Raw genomic sequence first — 26379 nt, forward strand, 5'->3', positions numbered from 1 at the left:
TTAGTTGATAACTGAGTGAGTTTTCAAAACATCTACACATGACTGGGTATCTACCAATTACATTTAGAATTTGAGACCTTTCCTACTATTTTTGTCTTAAAAATGCAATTTTGCAAGATAAACATACATCTTTTGCTAAATAAACACTGGTTACTGCCTTGGGGCACACATGCATTCTATACAAATTTTGTCATTATAAAGCAAGAGGTATGCTACACTATTAAAATACACACCTGGAAATGCTTGACAGGGCAGCTAGTGCCACCTCGTCCTAACAGAGACTTGACAAACAACTTTACAGCTACCTGAAGTAATGGTGAGAACCACAGAACAACTGCTAACTACAATCATGTTCACAGGTCATAAACGTTTACAGTAGGAAATAATAATTGCTCATTTAAAACTTGTGCAATACCTTCTTTGCTACAAGTTACTTATGTTATAAGGCTACTACATTTTTTAGCTTAATACTAATGTCCAAACAAAACAGGATAATCAACAATATAAAAATTACTTTCATGTCACTTTTTTTTTTTTTGGGTGCGACTGGGGTTTGAACTTAGGGCTTCGTGCTTGTAAAGCAGGCTCTCCATCACTTGAACCACACCTCTGGTCCATTTTGCTCTGGTTATTTTGGAGATAGAGATTAGCAAACAAACTATTTGCCCCAGCTGGCCTCGAACCACGATCCTGCCAATCTCAGCCTCCCAAGTAGGCGTGAGTCACTTCTAAAAGATATTATTTGGGCAAATTATCCATTACTACATAATTTTGAATTGGTACCATGATCTCATCTGAGATTCAAGAAAAAGATAGTGTGGAAAATTCCTGAAAGTACTAATGCTGATAAACTCTGAGCTTACATTCACAACAATGAAAAAGACCAAATTCACCCTAAAATCTTGAGACTCTCTTTAGGGACTTACGTTTAATTTTTTTTACAGCTTTAATGTACTGCCCACGAAGTTCTTCCAAGGCTTGCCCATTGCATGGTGGGCAAGAACTTTCAATGGCCCCTTCTGACAGTGACCTAAAGATAAACCAAAGACGGCTTAAACCAAGGTTATAAATGAAAAAGTTCACTTGAAAAATATTCATGTATTCATACATTCTAATAAAATAAGATGACATGATATAAGATTTCATATACAAGGATCTCCATTTGTATATGAAATTGAAATTAAGAGGAAAAAGGAAACAGCTGTAAATGTTATGGTTGCTTAACTACATAATGATAAATGTACTTGAAAATGAATGAAACGAACTAAAAAGCATACTACAAGAAAATATCTAATAACATGGGGAAATCCCTTTCTAATAATAAAGGGTTACAATAATTATAATTTAAGCACACTGTACACAAGGGCTGTGGAATAAAAAGACTTGAATGAAGCCAGAAATGGTAGCACACGTTTGTAATCCCAACACTCAAGAGACTGAGGCAGAAGAGTCACATATTCAAGGCCAACCTGGGCCACACAGAGTTCCAGGCCAGCTACATAGTGAGACCTTGTCTCAAAAAGAAAAGAAAAAAGAAAAAAGGCTTAAATGATGTAAAAAAAAAAAAAGGATTGTCTTCTGGAGATAAGGTATGGAAGACTTTTTTCTTCCTTTTTATACTTTTTGTTATATAACAAAACAAAAAAGGGTGATATTTCTAAAACTTTACAGATACTAAAAAATCAGTCTTTAAAATAGTAAAAGTCTACCTTGGTGGAATTATACAGAATGTTTGCAGTTCTTTCACTTTATTCTTCATGGCATTGTTTTCTTCTATCAATTCTTCAACAACTTTACTATTGTCTTCTATAAAAGAAAGTTTATAGTATATTAGTTAATTTTTTCCAGTCTTCCTGTCCTAACAGAAATGTCTATAGAGAAGCTCTCGTGTTTCATTCCCCAATAATCCTTAGTCTGGCCATTTCCTTGTGCTGTTTTCTTACCACTTAAAATTTGCACTTCATCTGTACTTCACACTGTCCTGGAATTGGTGTCTAATTAGCTCATATGTATGGATTTTGCTTTCTAGCTAGACTGAAGCACTATAAAAGCCTACTAGGTTCTCAAATTTCATATTCTCTTAGATCTTAGTACACCTTCTGTGTTCATATAAATAATCAGTCAATAAGCATCTCAATGTAAAATAAAAAGAAAACTAATCTGAAGTGGATGATATTTTCAGAACCAGTGTAGATGTTGAAAGGAGACTGAGAGTCCATGTGATATGAAAGGAGAAATATGAATTTTAGACTGAAAAGTTGAAAGCACAAGTTCAGCTTCTTACGAGTTGGATGAGCCTAGACAAATTACTTAATCTTTCTAAACCTGAGACTTTTTTCACGTGTAAAATGGGGACAGTGTTACATACCTTACGGATAATAATAAAACAACAAATACACAATACCTTATATAAGTCCTGGCAATACCAATGTTGAGTAAATGTGAATAAAGCACCTCATATTTCCTACTATGCCCCCTGCCAAAACAAAGCTGAGGAACAAAACCATCCTATTCCTCCCAGTGGTTGGGACAGCATGCATTTTTAAGTCATACACTCTTAGTCCACTATTCTCCAAAGGAAATGAAATGTGGAAAAGAGAAAGTCATAACTGCGAAGATACTATCACCTAAAAGATTTATATTAAGTCACAAATTCATATAGAACTATTAAATGGCTTAAATTCTGGTCCCGACCCTTTTTCAGCAGCTCCTTTTAAGAAGTATTAACTTTTTGGATTATTTCTAAGTCTATGAATTGTAGAAGATAACAACCTTGAAAATCATTAATATAAAATGACTATCTAATCACAATGTGCAGTACTAAATATTACTGATCATAAGTAACAACCATGCCCGTGCTGTTATTTTACTACGTAAAAAATATATTCTTGGTTTTCATCAAATTTTACAAGAGCTGCACTACATCTATACTTAAGACAGACATTTCATTTACTCTACTGGCTGCAATTAAGGAGCTAAGTAATCAGAAAGAGAGGTACAGTTGTTAAACTTTTTTACCTCAAAAGTCTTAAAATGCTTTTTGGCCTTACAGTACTTGTTAACTCTCTCCAACAGACTTAGAGGTAGGGAAACTATACTAAGTTCTGGGGCAGGACTTGATTAACATTGCCATAAAGTTTACACCTCAAAGAGGAGTGCAGACAATAATTACAAAGAAGATGAATATTATAAATAACAGAGGAGCTATGGGGGATGCATGAAAGGAAGACTCACCCAGGCCCAGGTCCTTCTTCCCTGGGGAAGTAATATGTCAGGGGAAAGAGAACAAGAAGGTAGTCAGGCAATGAGATCAGGAAGTTTTGGTTAAGGGAGAAAAGGCCCAAAGATGGGAGACAATAAAATCCACGTTGAGCTCTACTGAGAAAGTAAGAGGGGTTGGTTGACAAGGCTGGGGGCGTTGGCAGCGTCTAGATCATTCAGAACGCTTTTAAACAGTGTTGTATTATCTGTTTTTCATATAAAGGCCACAGGAAGTCACTGAAGAACTCTTCACAAGAGTGCCATGATCCAATTCACTTTTTAAAAGGTTGCTCTAGTTGCCTTATGGAGAATGGATTGGTGGGGCAAGAATGGAAGCAGAAAGACACAGAAGGTGACTTCCATTGTCCAGGCAAGAGACAGGTGAATGCAGAAAATAAATGAACCTATTTGCTGGTCTTTTCTGGATGACACAATTACGCGAGCCCCTGGTATTCAGTTTCTCATTCATTCAAACATTATCTGATATGTAGGTGGGCACCATGACTACAAGGATGAACAAGTTAAGACATATTCCTTATCTTTAGGGAACAGTTTGGGCAGGTCACTGGACAAATAAAATACAGATTTTTTAACAGGGGGACTAGAGGAAGAGCCAAGTGCTACAGGGCTGCATAGGAGTGGCCCACATAACCCAGATAGAAAAATCAAGGAGGGCGTTGGAGATGAGACAGCTTCTGAGATGAATGACAAAAAGTGATTGGGAAAGTCCACAAGCCAGAGTGATGACATTGCATGCAAGGTCCAGCAGAAAGATAAAACAAGGCTGTTGAGAAATGTGAAACATCTCCAACGTAAAGAGTAGAGAGCACAGTGTGTAGATGAGTAGTGAAGGTTAAGAGGGAGCAGCTGTTTAGACATGTCTGCTTCAGGAAACACGGAAGATAACCCTTTCAGACCCACTGCCTGACAACACTGTGCTCAGTGGACTGGTAGAGGCCAAGCCAGACCCATGTGCCTGTTTATGCCTTTCCCGAGCCTCCCAGAACGCTGCTCTCCTTGGCAAACACCTCCATCTTTTGAGGCTAAGTCTTCCAGTGTCTAGAATGCACGATACATATTAGGCCCTCAATAGCTGTTCCATCAAGACGCTTTTAATCAGAGCTGAAATTTTCCTCTTTGGATTTTACTAATAATTTGGTTAGTAAAAGTAAGATCCAAATTAGCTTCTGTCATTCCCAAAAGAGAATCATGCATGAACAACAATGTCACATTCGAACATTTCAACAAAACTCAAGGAGCTTTGGACTAGTCATAGCTTTAGGTGCTAACCTCCAATTTTTTCCACTACTGCTTTGTGCTTCCTTTCTAAATGCTGAAGATGCCTACAGCATTTGTCCAGTTTTCTTTTCAGATCTTGGCATTCCTGCTTTTCCTTTTTAAGTTCTTGGAAGCAGTGTCCACAGCATATATCTTTAATTTCAAGGGTCTTTTTCTTATCTGTAAAAATTAAATGACAGAAAACTTTTATATCAGCTTAAAGACTATCCAAAAAAAAAAAGGAAAGGAGCAAAGAAACCAAATGACATGATTCATGATCAATGGCTACAGAATGACTGAAAGAACATGATGCTTGAGAGAGAGGCCTGGGTTTAATTCCTTTTCCACTACTTACTGGCCGTGTGACTGAGAGCATATTACTTAATTTTTTAGTATGTAAAATTGGATAATACCATCTACTTAAAAAAACTGCTATGAAATGTAACACTCAGATCTTGGTGCTGAATATCATTCTGCACTTAAAAGGAATGAGGAATTTTCAAGGAATGGCTGGCTTTGGTACTGGGAGAGGCATACACAAAATGAGGCCAAAATATCTTGACATGCCAGCAAGGAAGAAAGTACTCAAAAATACAGGCACATTACAAGGACACAGGAGCCGGTTAGAAGCTGAGTGTGGGACAATTTGAATACTAATAAATTGTAATGTACTGAAAAATAGTAATTCATAAGTTATACCAATAATCCCATCATAGATAGGTTTGAGGGATGGATAGACAGATGGGTAAATAAGGAAAGGATTCTTAATTACAACAACAGGGTGAGTACCAGTTGGTAAAAATGGAGGGAGGTATGCTGTTGGAAAAATTATCATTTTGCAACCACCATGGTAAAGATAGTCAGGCAAGAATCGCCAACAACTGTCACACCTAAGAGAAAGCGTTAATGAGAAGAAGGATATTTGCATGTTCTTCAAGAATTTCCCCACACACTGCTTATTAGTTCAAGGGGGAAAACCCCAGGAATTACATGATGAAGAAACTGAACAACATTTTGACCAGGTGATCAAAATTAATCTTAACAATAAAAGACAAATGGACACCACACGATGCCAGATGTGAAACAATATCACCCCATGCAGTGTTGAGCCAAGAAAGCACAATCAGAATGTAATCATGAAGAAAGATAAGATAAACCCAAATGTGATCGTTTTGCTTAAAAAAAAAAAAAAAAAAAAAAAAGGTGGTGGAGAACAGAAAATATTTCCCTCAAAAATTCCAATGTCACACAAAGCTGAGAGAGGCCATGGAAGCATTCTCTATTAGAGGAGGCAAAAGACACATGATAACAAAGTATGACACCTGACCCCAGACAGATTTCTACACAGGAGGAGGAAAATACCATGCAAGATGAAATCTGGGTCAATTGATAAAAGTAATTCTACTTTTATCAATTTTATCTACAAATGGCAGATTGATACTTTTATCTAATGTTAAAGGTTGCCTCTACTCAGGTTATGAAAGAAAATACTCCTATTCTTGGAAAATATAGGCCAAGGTATTTAGAGATAAAAGATCACAAAGTATATATCTTACCCTGAAGTGGTTCTGAAAGAAACGAAACTCACAAATACATATACATAGAACAACAAAAAGAGGATAAAATGTCATAAATAAGTATATCTAGTTAAAGGGCACATCACTGTTCTGTACAACTATTTGGACTTATGCTACTTTTTAAAATAAGTTTAAAATTATCACTGGAGGTGAGTCTCAAGTGATACAGCACCTGCTTTTAGCAAGTGTGAAGCCCTGAGTTCAAACCCCAGTACATCAAAAGAAAAAAAAAAAAAAACTCCAAATTTTAAAAAATGATTTTGTTCTTTTTTTCTTAAAAAAAGTCTTAAACTGTTGGGAATTGTAAATGTATGAAAATTGTTTTTGCACAGTACCTGGCATATAGCAAGTATGCAATAAATAACTATTGCCATTAGTAATATATACAATTTCTAAAATTAAAAATTATACACAAAAATAATATAAAAGGTAGATTATGACTATAAATATAATGATATAATAAAGCAGAAATACAAATTGGCACAGGCTAAGAGACTAATATCCAAAACATTAATGTAAAATCATTGGTGCAGCAAAATTATTCTTAGCTCTCTCCTGACTTTTTAAGACTCATTTAAATGAACCATTAAGCAGCAAAGGATCAATGAAGCACCACACTGGTGCCATGCACTGACCTTACAGTATTTATTTAAGATACTGTTGCAAAACTGAAACCAGGCAAAAACGCAGAGTGACAATAGAATACATAAGCTGATTAAAGAACGCAATAGAACACATATCAATGAAAACAAATTTTAGCTAAATTAAATGGGGAAAAAAGCAAGTTACAAAGAATATAATACCCTTTTTGTAATGTTTAAACCAAAACACAAAGCAACAACTTTTGAGGATACATACTGGCTAAAACCAGGAACAGTAACAGAATAATTTATTTTATTTTATTATTCATATGTGCATACAAGGCTTGGGTCATTCAGAATAATTTTTAAAAATCAAACTATTAGTCACCTGAGGCGGGGGACGCTGTAGGGGTGGAACTGTGAGCCAGAGTGGGTGATCGCCAGTTCTTGAGTCCTATAGTGGGCTTTACAACTTACCTGTGCACTACATATATTCTTTTCACGTGTCAAATATTTCATATTTAACGTTTAAGTTACTTAAACAAGTTACTAGGAGAGCATAACCAAGTCTCAACAGTACTGCTCTCTGGAAGTAGGCCTGCAAAGGACTTCACTTTTTAATACATGTTTTGGATTTAATCCTTTCTATTGAGCTTACTAATGTACTTAGGGAAAAAGACAAAAGAAAGAAAAACAAATCCTTTTATAGTGTGATTTGTCTTTAGCCAAAACCAATCTCTTTCACAGCACCAATTTTCTTTTGTAGCACTTCCCAAATCCAAACATCTAAAACTTGTTTGTTCCTATTTCACAGACTAAAATATAATAATTCTCAGGTTATTTCAAATATGATATAAAATGAAGGAGCAAAATACAAATTAAGGTGGCACTACCACCCACCTAATTGGCAATGAAATATTCCCAGGCCCCTAGACAGGGTCTGAGAGCAATGAGAAAAATATTTGTCAGCTGACCTTTTAGGACAGGCAGTAACACTGCCTACTGAATTCGAAATGTGTGAAAATATGTGACTTAGTGTGTATGATTTGCCCTGGTAATTTCTAGTTCTTTTCCAGGTTACAATGGAAACAGCAAATAAGAAAAATCAGGGGTGGGGGGCAGGGAGAAGGAGAGGAGACAGGGACAGCCTGCAGGGGACCAATACACTAAAAAGGATGGGAGCTAATAGGGGATATGGCAACTCTTAATTCAGAAATTTCAGTGAATAGGCAATAAAAGCCCCGTGTTCCTCAGTAAACTCTGAATGTAAGGGGCTGTAGGATAATAGAAAAATGCTTTTTAATAATGACAAGTCTAAGTCATTAAAGAAAAGTAAAACTATTAATTCATCAAATGGTTGAGCAGTACAAACTATGTGCCAGTCATTTCTTGTGATGACCAAGTAGAGATTAAAAACACTGTCCCTGCCTTAAAAAACTTCCCAAATTGGAAAACTAATACACTTCAGAAAGATTTCCATCAAAAGTGATTGCAATTAGCTTTAGTAATTCTCTTATGTGAAACCCTTGATTTCTCAATAGTTCAGGGAATAAAAACAAGACTGCTTTATTAAAACATCTACTGTTCTCTTTGTAATAAGAATCACTTGTGAATGGAGGGAAAATCATACAAAGAAGAAGAGGATCTAAGTAAACCTTGTTCTCTAAATACAAAACAAAATCTAGGCAGAGAATGCACATCAATATCAGAGTAATAATACATATTTATTCACTCAGAAAACTGTTCATATCTTTGGCCAGGCATGGTGGTGAACACCAATAATCCTAGTTATGCAGAAGGTGTAGGTAGGAGGATCAGAGTCTGAGGCTAGGCCAGGCAAAACTGTGGGACCCTATTTGAAAAATAACTACAGCAAAAAAGGGAGGGGGGTATATAGCTCAAGTGGTAGAGCGCCTGGCCCTGGTTCAAACTATAGTACTGCCCACCCCCAACCCAAAAAAAGAAAAATTCACATCTTTGATTTCCTTTTATCCTGCAAGTGACCCTCTGGAACAGTGACTAGGGATGTTATGAAGACTGAAGGAAACAACATCAATTACCAGCTTCTGCTTCTGCTTCTTGCAAGGCCACGGGCTGAGCGTGGTCTCCAGAAATGGCTACAGGAATGGGTGCTGGCACTCCCAGGTCTCCTCTGCTAGTGACCCAGCTAGAAGAATCTTCAGAGAGCTTGGCCATATTTCTCTGAAATAAATTGTCTTCACATTTAGTACCTGGAAAAAGCCCTATGCAAATTTTTATTTAAAATGATAACATTAAAAATACAAAAAGAAAGCAATGCCGGCAAACAACCTTGCTTGAACTATCATTAATACTTTTCTTTAGGTGTTACATGACTACTATGACTATGCTAATGGACAGACTTCCTGCTGGCCATCTTTTCCAGATTAGGACATTGTCTGACTGAGGAGTAGTGGCCTGCCATGACACATGACATGAATGGTTTAGGTGTTCAAACCACAGGATAAATAGTATGAAATGAGAATTATTCTTGAAAAATCCAGAATATTTTCACTCCAACAGGGTTCAAATTCATTAATAACTACAATACCAACCTTTTGCCTCTGACACATTGAAAGTAACAATAAAAGTAACTTTAAATTTATATAGTATTCTCAGTGTTTTAGCCTATGCTGTCATTAGGTAAGCCAGTTGAATTCTATGTTAAAGACAGAAACCATGGCTTAGCCAAATTAAACATCTTTGCATAAAACCAGTTCTTCAATACAACATTTAATGAATGATTTTTGTGTTTTAGTCCCTGCTATACACAATACCACTTACTAAATTGTGTGATTTTTTATGGCAATATTTTCAGATTTTGACAACTACCAAATCCCAAATAGCTGACACTAATAAAGCAATCCCATTTGATTACTTAAAACACATAAGATATGCTGGATTCTTGAGGTTTTGATTTTGAATTTGAGAAATCCCCTGACTGAGTGTCAGGAAACCTATCTAAGAAGCCCCATAGAGCAGTGGTGGGAAATTACAGAAAAGGGGCAAATTCTACGACACCAAAAGGAGTAAAAGCTGAATGCAAAGGCAATTAAAATTTTCTGGTTCCCACTCAAAACTGGAGAAGAACAGCCAGGGTGACAAAAAAGGCAGGAAAGTGGCAGCCTTTTCCTCAGTTTTAACTTGGCTTTGAAATTAAGAACAGACACAATACACACCCTTAAGCTTACTTGCAAACTTTTTTCTCAACTGATATTTCTGATTTATTTTATACATTATGAACTGTAGTGTTTGTATATTTTGATAAGGCATTCATTTTCTTGGAAACTATATTTGTTCATTCATTCCATCCTCTCTGTGTTAGAAAAATTTTAATCATCTCAATTACCTCAATGGGGACTTTTTTTTTTAACTTTAATGAGGGCTTTTGCTCTTTTAATTTCCACGAACAATCCTAAATTCTACAGACTCAATAAATTATAAATCAGATCTTTATATTTATGATACTATAGTGCAAATCACTGATTTACCTCCAATGTCCTGAGCTCAGTTAGCTCAAAAACTGGCAGAAGAGCAAATATTATTTCTATGTCAAATGCCAGATTAGGCATTTCAAAGCCATCTTTTCCTCAGAAATGGAACTTGAACCACCCAACAAAAACAGTAAGAGTCTAAACTCTTAGCCAGATTGTGTGATTCTGTCTCCATAGACTTGTGAACCACTTAAGTCACAGATGATCTTACACTGCCTACAGAATTATAAACCCTATAAAAAGATCCCTGGGGTTGTTTATATAAAACCAACCTTTTGCCTATGAATTGAAAATAACAATAAAAGCAATTTTAAGTGTATATAGTACTTACATGTTTCTAAGTATTTTAACATATGTGGTCATTAGGTTTGAAAGGCCGGTTGACCAAACCCAGGATTGATTTTGAAAATCTAGAACATTTTCACTGCAGCAGGGATTATACTCACAATATAATACCTATGCAAATAATAGGAGAAAGGTATTGTACTTTCTTGACTTTTAAAGCAGAGATAGTCTTTCCAGGAAAGCAATTTGAAAACATCAACATGATTTTCCCATCACTTCTCATCCTAAAACCTATTTTTCTTATTTTTTTCATTAATTTTTTTTCTTTTTCATTTTTCTTTCTTATTACTGTGAATTAATTGTATAAAGGGGTTTCATTGTGATATTTCCATAACTGCCACATATGCATATAATGTATTTTGCCCTATAATTCACCCCTATAATTAGGGTTTTTTTTTTTTTTTGGTGGTGGTACTGGGGTTTGAACTCAGAGCCCCAAGTTTGCTAGGCAGTCACTCTACCACTTGAGCCACATGCCCAGCTCTTATTTTTAATTATCTATTTTTTCCAAAGATTCTCAAAAAACTGTCAAGCAGTGCTCACGGAAAGTGATTGTGCCCTGTCATTTTGATATAGGCAGCAACTACTCAGTTGTAACATCTTTGCAAAATCAAGGATAAAAATATCAACTGAGATGGGCTGGAGGCAGGGCTCAAGAAGTAGAACACCTACCTCACAAGCATGAAGCCCTGAGTTCAAACCTTAGTACCACCAGAAAAACCCAAAAAAATCTTTACAACTTGGGCTGGTGGAATGGACTGCCAAAAAAAAAAAAAAAAGAAAAAAAAATCAACTAGAATGAGGTGGAGTGGTCTTTTAGTTCTCTTCTGGCTCCAAAATTCTGTGCTGTTTCACTGGCAGGTTTGTTTGCAGAAAGGCCAAGCTGTGTCATGCATATCCTACCCAAATCTCAGAAATTAGGCCAGGGTTTTGTATATTCTTTTTCAGAGGGGCGACTATAGTATTTTTTGCCCAAAGTAATAAGTGCTAATGGAACTCAGATTTTCTACTAGCTTATTAACTCTTTCTAGTAGGTATTCAAACCAAATTGTCAAAAATGGCCTTGAAATATCTTCAATCACAATTACTTGCATAGATCTTAACTCTTCTGTCTCAACTCTTCACTCAGAGAATCTGATGACATTGACAGTTTTCCACCTCTAATGTCAAATGTTGACACTGACTGGCCCCAATACCTAGAGAACCAGTTTAGGTCTTTCATGCCCACCTCACTTCTTTAATCATAAAGTAGGAACACTCTAATTTTATCAGATTGTCTGCACAAACTAAAAGCTGGTCTCAGAGTGCACTTCCACAACTAAAGAGTACAACAAATTCATTCTACATGCACATATTCAGTGCACCATGGGCTTTAGGAATTTGGGTGGGTGAACCATGACTCTTATTTGTTTGTGTCTATACCAATACTTTTTGTACTTAGTTGGTGTTTTTCTCCCTAAATAAGATAGAAATTCATGGAGGGCAAGAAAATAGGCTCTAAAGCTTTAAAAAAAAAAAAAAAAAAAAAAAAAAAGCACATTTCTTGAAGTAGTCAGACCCAGAAAACAAAAATAGGACTGAGAGTTATTTAGTTTCTGAAATCTCAGACCCTTAAAAAGAATAGCACCTATATATTTTTTTCTTTTTTTAAGGAAAAAGATGTCTGGAGGCTAAGAGCTCTTCCTCAGATTTGTGGCACTCTGAAACAGTAAAGGTTTTTTTAGAAACAGAATACACCATCTTTTGGATGTGCTACAAATAAGCCACTGGTAAAATCACAAGTCCTACATCAATTAAACTATAAAATGAAGAAAACACCACATATGACCTCTACAATCATCCTTGACGTTCGTTCAGTAGCTCTTCACTGTGGGGAACATACCTTTTCCCATCCTGGGTTGGCATTTTCTATAAGTAAGAAGTACATATCCTGAAGTGCTTTCTGTACACAGGCTTTTAGTTTCTCAAAATACTGCACAGATACCCATTTTGACGAACAGGCCGACATGATTTCCAAAAGTTGTTTGTCCTCTGAACCACAAGTGTATTTCTTTTGGGTGTTCCCTAGGAGAAACTCAAGCACAGTTAGGACGTCTTCCTCGTACTGATGGATTTCCAACTGGGTCCGCCTGGCTTCCTGTGTCGTCCATTCTCTCCGACTCTGGTCCAGACATGCCTGCAATTCTGCCTCCTTCTGAAGAAGTAGTTCAGTTTTCTGTTTCACAAAGTCTTCCTTAGCTGCTGCAAGCACCTCACTAATTTTATTTCGATGCTCATCTAAAAACTGTCGGTAATCTTGCTCATTCTGTTCTTGGATTCTGTGGATTTCTTCTTCCTTTTCTCTGTTCCATTCACTCCGGGCCTTGGCCAACTCCGCCCTGACCACCACAGGGACTTCCTCATTCTTTAACTCCAGTTCCTTCTGAAGAGAATGAATCTTCATTTCCAATTCCTTCCTGGGCATTCCGTTTTTCTTCATATTTTCAAGCTCGCTTTTCCATTTCACTTTAGCTTCAGACAGAGCAAAGGAAAGCTGAAGGGCATAACAGCATACATTTAAAAAGTCTTTAAGATTCTCCTCATTAACAACAAAATTAAACTAAATAACTATTTGGGTTAGCCTTTAAACTTCATAAAGAGATTTTATATCATGATTTTAAAAAGTTTAGATGCAACATTCTTCTATAAAATAGAAGGATCATCTTCATTTTAGAGCACCTAATTGAGTCTTACATTACTTAAAAAATAAAACATCAATTTCTTAGTGGGGAACTAAAAGTTGAAATGGTATATATGTATATTTATATATTCACTACATACTTTTATATCTAATTAACCAAGCCTAATGCCAGAAAAAAAATACTTCATACTGGCATTTTTTAAATAAAAATTAAGTATCTTTTACATACAGCAAAAGCAGTCCCATAGGGAAACCTTACAATTACTTAGGAACATAACAAACACCTACATAATTACTTGCTAACAAACGAGTAACAAAATTTTAGTGGTTAGAACAGTTCGTTAAATGACAGTCCCAAACAGAAAAATCTACTTTTCATTCATCTCATTAAAATAACAAGGCAAGTAGATAAAATAACCAAGCAAGACAAGTAGGTCCATAACCAAAAGCTAACAGGGAAATCAAACAACCAGGACCCCAGCTCTAACCCTGCCACTGACTGCAGAGGCCAACCTATCACAAGGGCTTCACAGAGAGACTAGCAACAAGTGAATTAACTTAGCACTTTGAAGCCAAAACATTCCTCCACGACTTTCAGCCTCAATATCCTCATCTATAAAGTAGGGATAATCACAAAACCAATTTGATAGGGTAGATTAGGATTAAATGACATAAGAACGTAATCAACTGAAAGGACTCAATGCAGAGCCTGCAGATAACAAGGAGTCAAATGCTACACAGCTGTTATACTTTGGATCCCAGCCTTGGAAAAGTTACCTCATCTCTTTGGCACTAGATATTTCCACCTGTATAATCAGTAGTTTGGATAATGACCTTGAGTCTCTTTTTCTTCTAAGATTCCCTGACTATATGTAAAGATGTCACAAGGACACAACAGTGTCCAAAGACAGAACTGGTCATCTCCAAAGGCTTGACCTAGACAGTGGTGGTTGCAATCAACCAATACTATTTACATGCTTGGGATGATGAGTTTACCTGCTTACTAAATTTTATACTAAGAGAATCTACTGTCTAAGGTGAGCTTTACAAAGGAGTTCACCACAAAATTCCTTTACTACCAGCATAACAATTCATAATAATTCACTTGAAACATGTTTAAGGTCATGCTGCAACGGATGCCTGGATTCATTACCAGTGACTTGGGTATAAGTAGCAGATCCCAGGAAATTTGGATGACCTGTCTTACCTTATCAAAAGTGTGCATCTTAACATAAAGTTTTATAAGGAGAAAATAAAAACATTAATCAACTTAATATTTACCAAACTTCACTACATATTCGTCACCTAAAAAGCTAAAAAATCTTGAGCTCAGGATACACCCCATGCCAATCAAAACACAGTATGAGTGCGGCAGTCAGGCAACAGTATTTCTACAGATTCTTAAGTGAGCCAGGCATGGTGGCAAACGCCTATCAACCCCACAGTCAAGAGGCTGAGGCAGGAAGATCATGAGCTTGAGGGCAGGCTGGACTACACAGTGAGACTCTGTCTCCAAAAACAACAAGGTCAGAACTTTGTGACACATGCCTGTAATCCCAACTATGTGGAATTCACAGAAAGGAGGGTAACAGTTCAGGAAAATTTGAAACCATATCTGAAAAATAATCTCAAGCAAAACATGACTGGAGGTGTGGTTCAAATAGTAGAGTGCTTCCCTAGCAAGCCCACGGCCTTGAGTTCAAACCCTAATACCACCAAAAACCAACCAAACAAAAGAAATGCAAGTCTCAGGTTCACTCCAGACCTACCGAATGATCAACTCTAGAAGGAAAGCCCAGGAATCTGTGCCTACAGGCCATTCCCGTGCCTACAGGCCATTCCCATGCCTGCAAGTTTCAGAAGCAGCAGAAATGAGAAATGTCTTCTCATTTCTACATTTCTGCATTCACATACATTCAGACCTTCTGGGTTCACAAGGAAAAATCTTGTAGAGTTGTACTCTATACAACTTTATTATTCCATTGACCTCTGAGACACCTATCCTCACATCACATTGCTTCCTCTTTCTGTCCCTCTTACATTTCCTTTTGAAATATTTCAGTATCAAAAAGTATAGAGAGAATGATATAATTAAAAACCCAGGCATGTTGGTTCACGCCTGTAATCCCAGCTATTCGGGAGGCATAAGCAAGGAATTGGGGTCCAAGGCTAACCAAGTCAAAAGCTTGACACAGTATCTGAAAAACAAACTAAAAGGAAAAGGACTAGAGATGTGGTATGGCTCAAGTGGGTAGAGCACTTGACTACTGGGAAAAAAGAAAAAAGATGTACCTTAAGAAAATAGATTTTTACATTAAATTATTTCCTTAAGTAATTAATGGAATAAAATGATGAGTAGAAGATATGAATCATTAACAACTTGTTTTACACATTCTTCTCCAAAATGTGCCCTTGGGAGAGAAGTTCATCCTTGACACTATATCTATGACACCCTCTGTGCTAAATTTGGAAGAGACAATTTAAACCTGAGGGATAAATGGTACCTTGAGTCGGCTGTAGCTCAATTTTCCTAATCCTTACAGGTGTGACTGTTCTTCCGCTGACTGCACTATTTGGACCTATGATGATCATCTGCTTGTATCCTTGGAGTGCTTATCAGTGGACCCTTGTTTTTTGTTTCTTTCTTAAGCAATTTGTATAAGCTTTTTATCATGCATCAGTATTACATTTTTCATATATGGCACATTTAATTGCCTTATTTTAATTTTTGTTATTTTATTTTATTGGCAATACTAAGGGCTGAACTCAGGGCCTCAAGCTTACTAGGTAGGTACTCTACCAGTTGAGCCACACTACCAGCCCTTTTTTGCTTTAGTTATTTTTCAGACAGGATCTCATGTTTTTGCCTAGAGCCAGCCTCAGACCACAATCTTCCTACCTATGCCTCCTTTGTGGCTGGGATCACAGGTGCATACCTCCACACCAAGCTTGTTGGTTGAGAAGGGGTCTTGTTAACACTTTGCCTGGGCTGGTCTCAAGCCACAATCCTCCTGATCTCTGCCTTCCAAGTAGCTGGGATCACAGACAAGTAGACCACGCCCAGCTTTTTTTTGTTTTTATTACCTTCTTAATTTTATTTTGTTATTTATTACAAAATAAATGTTTTAGACATTGTACATATTTTAAATCTATTACATTATTTTCACTATTGGGTCCATTGCCTTAAAATTGGGTTGTCATTATGATATAATACAGGTCTGAAATTTTTCTTTCAAATTTTCAACATTTTCACTTAAAAAATGTTTAATGCCATCAACCTACAGTTTATGGTGATACATGAAGTGGGTAAACTTAATTTTTCCAAAGTGTTCCCTAGCTATCACAACACTACTTATTATACAATAATTCTTCATTCTCTTGTTTTGAAACAATTTATTAACTGTTTATTCATAGTTAGGCCTATCTCTGAAGTCTGTCTGGTAATGAATTAAAAACAGTTCTAGATTACTTCAGCCATAAAGAAAAATGAAATTCTGTAATTTGAAGGGAAATGGATGGCGATCATCATGTTGATAAGCCAAGCTCGAAAAGCCAAATACTGCGTTTTCTTGCTTATTTGTGGAATCTAGACCTAAAATGACAAGAATGATCACAATAATGGGACATGAGTGTGAAAAGAGACAGAAGGGCGAAGGTGAAGAGGATCGAAGTACACCACATATATATCTGCACATATATATACATATGAAAACAGAAAGGAGAGGGGAGAATGGTAATAATGAAGAGAGTGAACTTGTTCACACTACACCGTATGCATGCATGGAATTATCACAATGAAGCCCCCTTGTATCAATATATGTTAATTCAAAAATATTTTAAAAACTATTTAAAAGTTCTACTTTAGTGACTCAACACTGAGTTGCTACTTTCCAACATATCTATTTACGTTCTTTTTCCAGAACACTAAAAAATTTTCTAGTTCTTTTATTTTTGAAAATAAATTTTAGAATTATTATTAAGTTTCAAAATTATTTTCAGTATATTGGCATTTTGATTAGAATTAGTTTAGACCAGTAACTTCAGTTAGAAGAGTATACTGGTTATAACATCTGAGTTTTCCTTTCAGGAACATGAAATCTCTGGAAAGAATAGTTGGCTATTTACCAAAGAGAACATGCTAACACAGCAGAGAAAAACTTTCTACATGTGAAAGAACACCATATAGCTAATAGTAAACAGATACCACCTGGTAATACATAGACAGCACGTGATAAACTGGAGATTAATTTCTAAGTCAAGGTTATCTTTCTGAAGATTCATTTCTGAAGCGATACATTATCTCTCCCCACACCTGATGATGACAAGACCAGATGGCACCTGTGATAGTGCGTTCCAGGCATTGTCAGTTAAACCTTCTACACTCCATGAATACAAATTCCCAGAAGAAAGGTGAGACAAGAGGTCAGGGAGAGGGCCTGCTGAAGTGCCTTCCAGGACTGTGCTTACCCGTTTGGCCATGGTGATCTCTTGCTGTTCTTCCCACTTCTTCTGCTCTGCTCTCACACGGGTTTTATACTCTGCCAGCTCAGGCAGTTCTTCCAGCCATCGATGACGCGCATTTTGCACAGCTGCTTCTACCTACCAGACATTAGAGGAGAAAGAGGTAAAGGAGGGTATAAAACTTGAGAAAGAAGCCAATCTTAAACAGCACCTATAATTTGATACATGGTTTGCGTTGTCTCGCTACATGACAGTTACACTGACCTCAAGTGCCCTACCATATCCCAAACAGTAGATCCTAATCCCACTTTTCCAAATTGCAGAACAAGAAGTGGGAATCTATAAACGTTTGATGAACAGCATTATCTCAGAAAGCTTTATACAAGGTACTAATTGCCATTTCCGACAAATGCTATTTGTCTCTAGGAAAAAGGAGAAGGCATGTCATAGGGCTGCATGGTTGCAGCTGCTGTCAACCACCACCTCCTCACTACTCATGCCCTACACATGCACACACCGCTAGAGTTAGAGCCTTATGTCTGGCACATTTTCCTGCTGTCGAGAATGAATTATTACAAAAAGAATGGCAGTAATCCCTCTGCTCAGGCAAAAATTTAAGCTTGGTCAATTATGAGGGTGATCTGGTTAAAAATCTGTCACTGATTATAAGATGATCATTTATTAAGTAATTTGTCCCTATTCCTTTAGTACACACGGATACACACATATTCAAACATATAAACACAGAGCTGTTGTAGGGGCTGAATTTCTCACTATACAATGAATTCAACTACTTGTTAAAAATAAGGAGAAAATAATAAGTTAAATTTAATAATAAGTTAAATTTAATATTAAGTTAAGTTTAACTACTTGTTAAAAATAAGGAGAAAAAATGAAATGGATCCTATACAATTGTTTGTTCTCTCTCTCTCTCTCTCTCTCTCTCTCTCTCTCTCTTTCTTTCTCTTTCTCTCTCTCCTGTACTGGGATTGAACCCAGGGCCTCAAGCTTGCTAGGCAAGCACTTCACCACTTGAGTCATGCCCCCAGTCCCCAACAGAAATTTATATTACTTAAGAAGTTATTATGAAGGCTGGCAGAGTGGCTCAAGTGGTAGAGCAAGTGTGAAGCCCTAAGTTCAAAACCCAGTACTGCCAAAAAAAAGAAAAGCTATTATGAAACATTTTCTTTATACTATATTATGTTAACGTTTTTTTCACAAGACCTATAATACATAAATACCAAAAATAAAACCTTTAAACATTTTCTTAACTTAGTAAACACTTCAGAAAATGATATTTTTAACTGACTAAAGATATCCTTGATGCATACATACATAAACATACATTTTTGCCTATATTTCCAGACTTTAAGGATGCCCTGTAAAGTCATATAGGAAAAAATATATAGGCAAAATTTCAAGTATTTATCAAAAGGTCAATATATTTTTAAAAACCTTACTTCAGGTATCATCTCATGCAGGAGTTTATAGTAAGTAATGTGTCTATGATGACAGATACATCAAGTAATAAAGATTTTTTTTCAAGAATATACATAAGAACTGAGGGGATGACAGCTTTATAACAGAAATATAATGAAGAAAACTTTAAGAACAACGTTAAAAGGTTTTCTACTTTAGAAATGAAAACTTTATTTTATTTTTTTGGAAATATAAAGTTACAAATAAGTTCAAAGGTAGCATATTACAGAGTTCCATTAATAGGTAGCCCCATTTATTTACTTACTGTTTTTTGCAATATTGGAGTTTGAACTCAAGGCCTCCTGTTTGCTAGACAGGCGCTTACCACTTGAACCATTCCACCAAACCCCAATAATTTAACTATAATAATCATGCCTATTACCTGTTTGGTAATATTTTCACAGTATTTGAGCTCCACTTCAATTTCAAGTTTCTTCAAAGCCTCCTTAATAGTTAGTTCCTTCTCTTGTTCTAAAGCTTGCTGGACCTTTCGCTTCTGCTCTTCTACTAGGACTGACATCTCTGCCTTGGAAATAATATCCAGGGTGGCTGCCTGGTCAGTCTGGCTGCCGCAGTCTGAGGTCTTCTTTCTGAGTGGCTTTAGAGTGTGGTCCAGCTTAGACTGCCACTCCTTCTCCAGCTGTTGACTAAGATTTTGTTTGATCTGTTTTCAGAAGAAAAATCATATGAGAAGAAAAATACTCAAAAAAATAAAACCTTAAACGGCTAGCCAAAAAAGCAACCAGAGCTGTGTGTGAAAACCATCTAGACAATGTCATAGCAATGAGATTTATAAATTCAGTCAATGAAAATATATTGTCAACTAAAACTTGATCATTACCCTTTGATCAAATTCAAAGATCAAAAACTGATCAAAAGATCAGTTTTTAAGATCATAATTTGGTTTTTAACTTTCTAAGACACCACTAATATTTCCTAATTTCATTTGTTCCTTTGGCAAAAAGATAATATGTCTTGTGTTTCTGAGCCCACCCATTACTTCTTTTCTTCTAATTCATCAGATGGATTATTTACTTGTTAGTCTCAGTCATTAGCCTCAAGTTATCAGACAACATTTCACAATATGGAATTAGATCACAGTTTCATTTTTTAGAAATCAAAGAAGTGCCCCAAAACCCTGTTATTATATTCTATATTTTGGGTGAAGAGTCAAGAACAGGTAATTTTAAAACTAAAACTTCATGGTAAACTGCTGATAGTCTAATTCTGAAACATACAACAGATGATAATGTATGTGCTTGCCAATTAAAAAGTGTATGTCTATTCAAGAAGAATTGTCTTCCATAGTTAATAATACTGCTTTTTTGGTTAGTCATTCAACATTTTTTCTTTTTTATTAGTGTATATTAATTATACAAAGAGATTTCATTGTGATAATTCCATATATGCATATAATGCACTTTGATCAAATCCACCCCCTCTATTACTCTTTCTTCCCCCCCCCCCATTTTAAATAACTTTAACAGGTTTCATCATTCCACTTTCATACATGCATAGAACTACTTAGATCACATTCCCCTCACTTCACCCTCTAATATGTTTTAAACCTGGTGAGAAGGGAATTTTGACCCACACCTCTTTCCGTTCCTTATCCCAATGTGTTTTGGCTAATATCACCGCATTTTCAACCTGCTGCTTAATATCAGCTTCTTGTTCTTTCAGCCACTTGTTTTTTTCCATCGTAAGAGTTTCTTGGTACTTTTCTTCAAGTTTTGACTGCAACTTGCTTATATGTTCTTCTCTCTCCTTCAATAGCTGTCTCTTAAGAGCAAAATTCAAGTAAATATCTCTGTACAATACTAATGGTCTCCAAGTTAAAAACAAACAGATAGCAAAAAAAAGGCCTTCTATTTTCTAAGAAGGAGGTATTTAGCCTGTACTACAATTGAATATTGAATAAATAATCTAATGTAGAATATAGGAATGGCATTATGAATAATAATGTTGATCATCGTGCCTTGTTTACAAATTCACAGCCTTTGCTGATTACTACCCAATCTGAAGGCTCTCTGTATGTAAAATGCCCTCCCCACCGCTGAATGAATAAGCTAAGATGTAAGGAAAGATCCACGTGCTAATAGAAGTTTTAAAACTTAGAACAGAGCTCCTACTCATAGCCCAACTCAACAAGTGCTTCAGAAACAACATGTGTGAAACATCAAAACACACCTTTGGACGTGTTGTTGCCTGTGTCACAAATTCTGTATGCAGACTAAGTTCCCTAACAAAAGCTTGGACACAGAGAAATAGCTTCTGTCCTGCAGAGAGGGGTGACCCCAAAAAGGAAAACAAATTGATGGATCTTTGCATACCTCTGGAGAATATGAAAAGCTTAGACAACATCTCCTGAACATAAGGTGCTTCACTTCTGACTAGGGCTTACAAGGTCTATGCCAGAAACAAAACAAAGCAAAGACCCAAAGAACTCCCAGATTCCCACAGAAGAACGAAATTAAACTTTTAATTTCTAAATACACTGGCCCTTCAAGTGGTGTCAGGGCGGAGGGGGCGGGGTAGAGAAGGAGTGATACCACAAGAGAGTTTTTAGGGTGATAACATTGTTCTGTACCCTGATGAATCTATACATGTGTTAAAATTTACAGAATTATATACCAGATGGAGGGAAAAAGTAAATTTTACTACATGTTAATTTTAGATTATTTAAAGAAAAAAAAAATTAACCTCTTAAGGTACTTCCAGGAGGCTAGGGGAGGCCAAATAGTTTTTTAACTTTCCTTCTTGCACTTAAAGCACAAACATTCATGAGCCAAAATATTAGTGGCAGCTATTAATTGCACATGACCTATTGTATGAGCTCCAGAATGATTCTTTTTAAAGTACCCAAAAAATATATTCCTGAAAAGAATGACCTCTTTGAGAATATTGTTCTTATGTTCTTGCAGTTTATATGTTTTTACAAAGAGTCATTCTGAAGATCTTTTCCCTATTTTAATGCTTAAAACATTACTGAAGGATAAGTTCTCAATTTCTAGGCAATTTAAGATCCGTTTTCACTTTTATACTGCCAACACTAACTAAAAGCAGTTCTCTTCAGAAGTTCTTTACCACTCAATGATTTCTGTACTTGACATGTTTTTTCCAACATAAAAATCTATTTAAAAATAAAATATTAAATGTGCTGAATGTCTCACCTGCTTTTTACTATTCTTTTGAAGTCTGGGTGGCGATAACTTGCTTTAATATAACTTACTCAAAAACTTCTGTATCGAACATTGATTCAAGCCTCTAAACCTACTTTCTCATCTAGAGGCAGGTGGTTTTCAAATTGTGGTCTGCAGACTGGTTCCAACCATAAGGGAGAGTCACATCTGTGCCTCGGGAAGACGCCACCAGGACAGGAAGAAGCCAGCCACTATTTGCCTGTCATTTTATTCTGAGACACTCACCAAGGCAGCATGGAAGAATCAGGCAGGGTTAGAGAATCCACCACTGCTCCTCCAGCTTCCCAAGGGGGGGCCAACACTAACATCTTGACCTTCTCCAGATCCTCTCCTTCCCCATTAGGAGACCATATTCAAATTCCCACACTTCTTCCCAGAAGAATAAAATGATAATTTGCTAGAGAAAGAAATAGGTCCTAGAAAAGATCTCTGGAGAAATACTCTGCAGCTCTCACGGGACTGTGTCAGGCCTCCTGAGTAGTAAACAAACGCATGAAACACACAGATCCATGGGTTTAGACTCAGAGGGATTCTGGTCCATTCTATTTTGCCTTCTGCAGTAATCTACAACTATCATTTTATTTGTATTTCATATATGCCATTTTCTATAAAACTTTTAATAACGACTTCGATACTCACTGAGTGAGCTACATTAGTACGACAGAGCCAAAAGAAGAGCGACTTCTATGAATACCTTTCCCACTGCTTCTCCAGACCAAGTGTGTTAAACAGTAGTGCTGAGGCCTGAGAGGGAAGTGATGCAGACACAGCATAACCCTATACTATACCTTCTGTTCCTGGGCCTGCTGTTCCTTTTCAATGGTCTTCCTGAGAGTCGATTCTAGATCATCCTTCTCCCTGCACACTTCTAGGTAACACTCCTGCACCGCAGCCATCTCCTTATTCACCTTATCCAGCTCAGACCTTAGACACAAAACCAGCAGCTAAATAACCACAGATAACCAAAAGGGCTACATAACAAACAAGGTTCCTCCAATTACAGAGGAGAATGTCCTCTCTATAGCTGAAGGGCAGCTAAGCCCTTTGACTCTCACCTGAGTTGTGAGTGAGTCCCCTCATAAACCTCAAGGAGCTGCTGCTTCTCCAAAGTGTGCTTTGCTAACAGGCTCTCACGTATTTGGGCTTTCATGGCTTCATGGTGCTGGTGGTAAGTCCTCTCACATCTAGCAACAGAGCAATGCTGGCCATTACTAAAAACACTAGGGCAAACTGCTTTTCTTCCTTCCTTCCCACTCCTTCCCTCTAATGCAAATTAATGTCAGATTGCTTTTCCCCAACCAAAAATAATAGTAATTAATATACAACTAATAATCTTATGAAATCTTCAAATTTATCTTTCTTCATGTTTCTAGACAAAAATTAATGGCTTAATGGTCATTAATGGTTTAAATGGTCATTCTTTTCAGGAATGCCCCAGTTCTTCAAACATACAATAGTCTATGTTGAGGACTTCTATTTATAAAGGAATTAAATGAAACAATTGAGGGTGTGGTTCCAAAATTCCACGTCATATAGATTAAACACAAATACAATAGGTATCCAACTCACAAGTAAGTTATGTTCCAAAAGTCTGTTTCGAAGTTTATGATTTGGCACTTGGAAGACATATTCCCTCCCCACAGATTTCTTCTTTATAAAGGATAGTTAGTTTCTCAGACTAGTCTTAAGAAAATAAAATAAAAAACCAAAACCCTAAGCTACAGTTTTTTAGTGAACTGTAGTTCACTGTAGAACTCAACCCACTACCTAACACTGTTTCTATGGAAAATGTGTTCCAAATTCTAATATAAGAAGCCAAGTACTTAACTCCGTCAATCCAAAATCTCAATAGGAAGAGTTTGCTCCTTTTTTTTCAATTTTTTTTTTGTCAGGGAGGGATGGACTTGGAGGGGAAAGGAGGAAGGGAACCCAAGAGACAGGCATCAGGCATCTCTGTAGACCTTACCTATCCACAGCTTCCTGTTTATCATGGTCAAAATCCTGTACCATCTGTCTCATCTGATTACATAACTCTTGATTTGTATTTTTCAGTTTTTCTTCAGCTTCTTTAAGTTCCTACACAAAGATTTAAAGTATTTAGAGGAAATAAATGTCATTTTCATTGAACAATCTACACTCATCTTCTTAACATCCCCTGTGCTTATCTCTGACTTGTAATGTTATTTGACATAATCTCATTTTCATAATTCTACAAAAAAAACCCTCTCTTCAGGCCTTGATAAGAGCACAGATAAAGGCTGGATGTATGGCACAAGCGGTAGAATGCTTGCCTAACAGTTCTAACCCAAGTTTAAACCTACTCAGTACTGCCAAAAAGAAAAAAAAAGAGCATAGATACATTTTTTTTTTTTTTGGTAAGGAGCTTTGTGACAAGAGTAAAAGTTAAAATTTTATATTTGCTTAGAAAAATATGAAATTAAAACATTTAACCACAGAAATATTTATTAGCTAGTCAATACCTTACAATAAATCTTAGAATTCAATAATCTTCAGTATCACCTAAATAAGCACGGTCAAAGGTTGACTAAGAATAAAAAAACACCTCTATCAGTCATGCTATAACATAGAAAGAGAACAGGAATCAGACTAGCCTTCCAATGAAACTGCACCCCAAACCACTAGCAAAGGGAGATAACTGGAACCCATAATTAATTGCTGCCAATATGCTTGCCTTCTGACTAGAGTTGTCTGTATCTCTATGGTATCCTTCGTATTTAAGGTCATGAAAATTCTCATTAAAATATAAGACATTTTTAATTACCTGATTTTGTTGTTGTAAAACTTGAACCTCATTTTTAAGTTGTAGAATGTCATCTCTGACCATCACATTAGAAGTAGAAGAGTCAAGCCATAATTGATTACTTTGTTTTTCTGAAGTAACTGTTTTAGTCTAAATGTTCAAAAGAAATCAAAAGTTTTCCACGTTTTAAAAAAATTCTGAATATTCATTATAAAATAATTTCATACTTACAAAAAATTCTAAAATGGCACCAATAATTTCCATATATATTTCACTTTCTTCCCCAAATATAACACAAATTATCAAAACCACTCATCAAAAAACATGGATACAATATTATCAACCAATCTATAGACCTTACACAAATGTCTCCAATTTTCCCCTAATGCCCTTTTCCTAAATTTGTAATTCCACATTTCATTTAGTTGTCATGTCTCGTTAGTCTCCTCTAAGCTGATAGTTCTTCAGTCTTTGTTTTTCAAAGCCATAACATTTTCTAGGAGTACTAACCAGTTATTTCGTAGGGGATCCCTTAATTTAGGTTTTTCTGATGATACTTCTTTATCAAATTCAAGTTACACATCTCTGACATGACAGCCAAGAAATGATGTCTACTCCTTGCAGGAGACACATGATATCAATGAGTCATTATGGTGATGACCAATTAATGACAGAATCTCCATTGTAAACTTACTCTCTTTTCTCTTACAATTAGTATCTTATGAGAAGATACTTTGAGACTACGCAAATATCCAATTTCTTTTCATAATTTCACTGAGTAGGATTAGCATTTTTTCTATTTCTGTATGTATTTTTATACAAGTATTATACAAAAATCCAATAGGTACAATTTTCAGACTTTGGCAAAGTGCTCTCTAGAAAAGTCATACAAACATACTGTCAGGTGGTTCCTGAGCCTGCCCAACTCTCTTCACCTCCAATGTTGGTGGTTACCTTTAAACAATTATTGCATTTGATGGGACAAGGGTTTCTAACTATTGCTTTCATTTGAATTTCTTGGCTTGCCACCAGAGTGGAACCTGTTTTTATTTCCCCCCATTTTCTCAAATTTGCCTGCTTATATAACTACGCCTTACATCTGAATGTTTTCTTTATCTACTGCTATAAGTACTTCATTGTTGGGGAACTGTCACAAATATTTTTAAATGCATTGACTTGTTGCTGGCTTCCGTACACACTGGCTCTGAGGTCTCTTCCACAATGCTTAGTAAAATAATCTA

The 26379-nt window shown here is 36.2% G+C and overlaps 1 protein-coding gene across 14 annotated transcripts in view; it reads right to left on the minus strand.

The window, feature by feature from the left end:
* The window catches only part of Cep152 (centrosomal protein 152), a 96767-nt gene that overhangs the window by 18647 nt on the left and 51741 nt on the right, over positions 1 to 26379 (minus strand). For 10 of the 14 annotated variants that reach the window (XM_074065904.1, XM_074065902.1, XM_074065898.1 and 7 more), the window contains 12 exons: positions 25160 to 25288; positions 24344 to 24453; positions 23433 to 23561; positions 23166 to 23301; positions 20771 to 20956; positions 19557 to 19838; positions 17702 to 17833; positions 12437 to 13087; positions 8758 to 8899; positions 4552 to 4719; positions 1710 to 1806; positions 927 to 1030 (listed from right to left, as the gene is read on the minus strand). In XM_074065904.1, coding sequence (XP_073922005.1) covers positions 927 to 1030; positions 1710 to 1806; positions 4552 to 4719; positions 8758 to 8899; positions 12437 to 13087; positions 17702 to 17833; positions 19557 to 19838; positions 20771 to 20956; positions 23166 to 23301; positions 23433 to 23561; positions 24344 to 24453; positions 25160 to 25288 — 2266 coding nt within the window. The remainder of the gene's footprint in view (positions 1 to 926; positions 1031 to 1709; positions 1807 to 4551; positions 4720 to 8757; positions 8900 to 12436; positions 13088 to 17701; positions 17834 to 19556; positions 19839 to 20770; positions 20957 to 23165; positions 23302 to 23432; positions 23562 to 24343; positions 24454 to 25159; positions 25289 to 26379) is intronic. The other 4 variants (XM_074065906.1, XM_074065901.1, XM_074065900.1 and 1 more) reach the window with 2 other exon arrangements.

This window comes from Castor canadensis, chromosome 2 (assembly GCF_047511655.1).
Source record: "Castor canadensis chromosome 2, mCasCan1.hap1v2, whole genome shotgun sequence".
NCBI lineage: Eukaryota > Metazoa > Chordata > Mammalia > Rodentia > Castoridae > Castor > Castor canadensis.